General features: G+C 48.2%; 1 protein-coding gene across 1 annotated transcript; it reads right to left on the bottom strand.

The window, feature by feature from the left end:
• Window positions 1-3617: 3617 nt before the first annotated feature.
• PFLUO_LOCUS133 (uncharacterized protein) lies at window positions 3618-5180 on the bottom strand (the record flags this gene model as incomplete). The annotated part of the gene is made up of 1 exon (XM_073778367.1): window positions 3618-5180. One exon carries the CDS (start codon window positions 5178-5180, stop codon window positions 3618-3620), a length of 1563 nt encoding a protein of 520 aa, XP_073634232.1.
• Window positions 5181-6000: the final 820 nt, after the last annotated feature.

Below are 6000 nucleotides of genomic sequence, written 5' to 3'. Positions count from 1 at the left end.
CAAGACCTCGATTATCTGGTCGGCAGCCCATGGCAAGCTGTCCTCCAAGGGCCGATCAAGGCCTGGAAGAATTTCAATCCCAAGATTTTGACATTAACCAGCATGGACATTGCCTTCCACGTTACCCCCTTCAAAATATTGGGCATGCTGCGCAACGTAATTTCGCCACACTGCTTGCTCAAAGTAATCTTCCGTCTTCCAGAATTCTTCAGGCCTAGCCTCTGATCCGTATCCTTGACGTGTAAATCTCCTCATTTTGGCCGTTGCATGGCTCAGCCGCAGAAAAAGACGCAGGTCTAGTCGATCCCGGATCCTTGGATCATGATAGAGGAGAAACCCCTCTAAGAATACTAGCCTCGCGAATTTCGATGAATCATGAGTGGAAAACTGCTATTCCTGCTGGACCTTTGTACGCATCTTTTCCATCAATTCTGTCGAAGCTAGTTCCATTGCTTTTCGTTGTTGTTCCGGAAAGACATTAGCTTGCCAACTTTCGAAGCCTTCTGGCAGCCTCCCATTGTGACATTTCATATAGTCGAGAATTTCAATCATGCGGGTAAAGTCAACGCCTTGGGGGCTATCACAGTCCAAGTAGCCGTTCACGATGGGTATTTGATCAAAGTCCTTGCAAAAGTCATCGGCATGCAGAATCATTGAGTTTGGGAAGATCTGACAGAGTACATGGGCGAGAGTGGTTTTCCCGGAGGAGGAGGGGCCAGACAGGCCGACAAATATCACATTCGACATGCTTTTGGAAAGAAGCATCAATCGTAGCTTCGTAGCAAAGATCGATTGGTTTTGAGCCAGGAAAAGCCGTGCCTTGAAATGAAAGTAGTTTGAGGATGTGCTTCTAGCCGGCCGTGAGATGCCCGGCGGGCAACATAATCAATCTGGTACGGAGAGGAACAAAGTTGGGTCCGGGCTCCTGCTAACCTATGTGGTTTTAATGGGTCCTAGACCAAGCCAGATCGCTAGAGCTTTCTCCTCTTTCCAAAACAATCCACGGTCAACAAATTTATACGGACAGTACTGTAACATAACAATGACTCATCGATGCATACGAACGGTACCCTCTAACCGTAGGCGGCTAGTGTAAGTTATGACTGGGTGAAGAATTTCGCTCACGGCGCCGTCAGTAACCGCCGCATTGATTGGATGATAGTATCCTGTTTGCACCTGCGCGGCTTTTCATCACACGGCTAGCATTGACAAATTTCAAGGTTAGATTGTTGAACCCCTTATGTAAGGGGTAACCAGGGCGCCTCAAGCCTCGGAAGGGCTAACATCTTCATCAACCCCTCATTTCCCCCTCCAACACAGCAGTCGGCTGGCTATAGCCTCATGAACCATGGTGAGCCCGAAGCACCAGCTCGAACAATATTAAGCTAAAATTTCGTTCAGGCTGAACCAACTCTTGAGGGTCTTCCCATCGAGCTCAAGATTCTCATTTTATTCCGAGTGCCGGACGGCGATACACTCAAATCCCTGGTGCTTGCATCACCTGGATACCACCAGGCATACCTTGCGGCGAGACACGAACTACTTGACTGTCTTGTAAAACGGCAATATAGTGGATTTCTCGACCTGGCAGAAGCGCTCACAGCTGTGCGGTCTAAAGGCGTGCAATTTAGCCTCCAGATGGAAAACGTAATGTCCTTGCTGGATAATTGGCGCCGTAGAAATGAGACTCGTGAGCTTAGTCGATCCTCGACGAATCGTCTAGACGAGCCTGACGGCCTAGTGGAAATTATAGAGCTGCTTCATTTTCACAAAATGCTATGCTTTTTCCTCGAGGACTATTCAATCAACGCCCTGAGGCCCCCATGGATTCAGCCTACTCAATGGGAAACCGAATGCCTGCCTTTACACTTGTCGCTTTCTGAAAAGCGCCGTTTCCTAAGGGCAATGTGTCGATTCCAAATTCTGAAAAATATCTTCGGGGACCCTGTCTTATGTTCCGGAACCGGAAGTTGTGATTCATGCGGACATGGGAAAATCTGGCAATTAGGGGAAACAGATGAATTGAGAGAACTTAAAAGAGCACACGGTGCTTGGTTTATTCACGAAAAGGCATATCAATTATTCTATGGCACGATGTCCCCTTGGGAACACGAGGAAATGGGCAGCGTGTTCAGTTATCTCATTGCCAAGATCAAGGCTATTTCCAAGGAGATTGCAGACGACTTACGACAACTCAGCAAGAGTACACCATGCGAATTCTTTTGGGATATTCTTCCAATAGGACAACGGCCACCTTCAGGTTGTGAAATTGAGAGCGAACGTGACCTTGTTCACTTCCACCAACATTTCGAGGGATTAGCGGGACTAGGACCAGAATTTCTACATCGCGTTTTACATATAGATCGGCTATCTCGACGTAATATCGTTTGCATAAATGCCAGGGGCTTCTGGCCGGGGCCATTCATTGGACTCAGGATCGGGCTCTCGTGGGACCATAAGTTCCCATTTATCGATCCAGCGGATCGGCATGAGTGCCAAAATTTCGAACAGCTCTGGTCTACTTTGTCGCCTCTTGAACAGCCTACTGTGGGTTGGAAGAAAGCATGGCTGCTGCCCCACAATGAGGAAGACCATTTTGAGGATTCTATGAATTTTGATCGAGAGTCTGAGACCGATTGGGAATGGAGTTACGCTCTTTGGGATGAGACAAGATTGAAGGAGTGGAAAGCGCCATTGCTAGTAGCGGACGGCCAGGTTGGTGAAGCCCCCGATAGCACTAGAGTATTTAATTCTTACTGAATATGCTTGTGTTTCATTATAACCCAAACTCAAGTATCAACTTTAAGGTCGAATCAACACAAGCAGTGTGTGAATACTCATTCTTACAATTTTCTGTCACAATTGGCATCCATTCTTTATAGAGACGTTGGAAAAGTACACCCCTGAGTTCGATTTCTACACTCCCGGATTTCATTTGGACTAGCATAATAATTAAATACTGGGCCGTACATTTATAAAGAATGTAGATTATGGTAATTGGAATGTGGAAGGTGGAGAATTCGCACATTCCAAGGGCTCTTTGTTTATTTTCATATCCCTCCCATGTCTTCGCCTATCAAACCTCGCCGTCGCCTATCAATTTCTCTCTCTATAGCGATTCAATCATCATGACAGAATTGATTCTAGATTGGAGTCATGAGCTCTCCCTACACCCCAAATCCCACGATCCTCCAGCCCCTCACGGTGGAAAAGTAGCTTATCAAAGGGTCCCAGCTTATGATGCATGGTGCAGCAGTTCTTGCGGAGGAAAATCGCAATTTGCGAGCTGCAACCAAGCCACAGCGGCAAAAGCGCCAGAAGACTACAAAGCACATTGCTCAATCAGAGGTATCTTCGACTCAGGAGGCTGGGGAGACTATAGAAGCTCCGAATCCCCCCGGCGTGGAACCAGCTTCGCGGCCAATCGGACGCGGCCCCCACCAATGCAGCGACTGCAATCAAGTTGGGCATAAAAGAACGCATTGTCCTAATAGCTCTGATATATAAAAGACGGAGATTAATGGCGTTGGTGGTCTAATAAACAGATTTAGAATAGTAGTAGTTGGTTAGGCTCACATGGGCGACTAGCTTATCGATCCAACCCAAGTCCAACGCACTCAAGCCGGCTTCCACTCATAATGATGACTACCCTTCGCAGTTTGTCCGGGATCTTCCCCAGGAACACCTGGCTTATTATACGAATGCGCCCCAAAGTAATCCATCTCCGCCTCCATGAACTGCGTGGGAAGCTTCGTGCCCCCAACATACTTCATATACTCGAGCGTAGACGAAATAGCGGGAAGATACTGATCAAAGCTCGTACCCGCAATGACTACATCTTTGATGGCCGCGTAATTCTGCTGCAGCTCCTGGCCGACACGATCGAGAAACTTCATGTTCGTGAGCTGGTGGTTTTCTTTCTCGCTTAGGAGCGGCTGAAACATATCCGCTATGTACTCGGATTGGATGATGCAGCCGGCTCGCCAGATTTGAATGCATTTTGCCAGGTCGATGTTCCAGTCTTCGTCAATGGAGGCGCGGGAGATAATTTCAAGCCCCTGACAGAAGGAGGAGAGGAATGCGCAGTACACTGCGCGGCGGAGTTTCTCAACCATCGCTTCGCGCTCCTCGCCACCGATTATAGGCTTGGGTGTGGGCATGCTAAGTTTTTGAGCAACCTTGAGACGCTCTGCGCGGTTGCCAGACGCTATACGGAAGTATAAACCGGATGCAACAGTTGGAGCAGAGATGTGTCGTGATGCAGACTCCATTACCGCCCAAGTCGGCGTCCCTTCACTAGAGTCGTCATCTTGCACGACTTTATCGAGAATATCGTCAAGCACGTAGCCACCGATGTTGCTGGCACCTTCGCCTCTTCGATCTCCGTGCGAAGTCTTCGTCGTCTTGCAGATATCCGCGGCGATTTCAAGGAGGTAACTCGAGCGCATCTCGCCGCTGGCGTTCCATTTCGCAAAGGTATCCCCAATCTCATCATAGCTCAGGCCGAGACCGATGGAAAGGAACGACCACGCTTCGCAAACAGCAGACAGCATGCCAACCTCGATGCCATTATGGATCATCTTGACGTAATGGCCCGCGCCACGAGGTCCCATGTTCGCAACACATGGCAAGCCCGTCTTCGGATCCTTGGCTGCGTATAGTTCCAGAAGGGGCACGACTCCATCCAACGCATCCGGATCTCCCCCGGGAGACATACTCGGACCGTGCCGAGCAGATTGATAACCACCGGAAACACCCATTCCAATCCAACTCACTCCAATCTCTTCGCACTCTTTCTGACGGCGCTCTGTGTTCCGATAATGCTCATTCCCGCCATCGAGAATTATATCACCTCTCTTGAGTTCCTGCTTGATCTGGCTCAGAACCAAATCAGCCGGGTTGCCGTGAGTGATGGAGAAGATGAATAATTTGCGCCCGCCCTCTCCGTGCAAGCTGTGTGTGAATTCACCAACGTCATGGAAGGGCTCGATTTTACCCTTCAGTCCTTTGGTTTCTTGTATCTGCTTTGCGAACGAGTCCACATTGTCGCCCTTGGCGTCCCAGATAGAAACGTCGAGACCGATTTCGCTGAAGGCTAAGGCCATCATCGAACCCATGTTTCCGGCGCCGACGACGCCGATCCGTTTGAATTGCTTGACTGCTTCTGGTCTGTTTGACATGGTTGTATATTGTTATCAATAGTAAACTGTTTTCTTACGGCCCACATGCAGAATTGAGTTATCGGTTGTGTATTTATATGCCCCGTATGGCTTTCTAGGATTGTAACAAACTGAACAGATCAGAATGACGCCATCCCACATCCACAACTCCGCTGAGATATCTCATTCTCAACTGGTTTCTACCATTTTCTATCTGCTGCTTCTTAGCCCAACAACGGTTTGACCCGTAGGACGAACGTACTACGTACATAGTTCTTACAAGCGGGACTTCCCAATTTTGCATCACACGAATGTGGGACTTGACCTGGAATTTAGAAATAAGACTAGATCCAACCATGGAAAATAGAAAGATCGACCTGGTATCAGGCGACATTTTTGTGCTTGCTTCTCTCAGCTGAGGTCATACGCTTATAAAAGAGCATCGCCAGGCTCAGTATTCATCGCGCATGCTCGCGCTCTTCATGCTTCTACAAATCCAATGTGAGTTTACTTCCAGTATCGCAAGATCAGAAACGATGTCAGAATGAGGTATCTAATAGAAAGCTCATTCTCATGAGAAAGTGAGCACCATATCCTGTTTCATCAATCGGTATGACGTTGTTCGCCTTCATCGCCCAGTGACATCATCTCATAACTTCCACATATAGATTGCACTGCACGATTTTGTTTGATGGTTTTACAAGAATATTGACCTAATTGAATACATAAAAATGCCCGTATTCACAGGGTCTTGTATCTGCCGCCGCATTGAATACGAGCTGGAGCTTGGCTCGGTTGACGACGCGAGAACATCGCTCTGTCACTGTCGTAATTGCAAGGT

Source organism: Penicillium psychrofluorescens (genome assembly GCF_964197705.1).
Source record: "Penicillium psychrofluorescens genome assembly, chromosome: 1".
In the NCBI taxonomy this organism is placed as follows: Eukaryota; Fungi; Ascomycota; class Eurotiomycetes; order Eurotiales; family Aspergillaceae; genus Penicillium; species Penicillium psychrofluorescens.
Note: the sequence above shows the minus strand (reverse complement) of the source record. Positions and strands in the feature narration are given on the sequence as shown.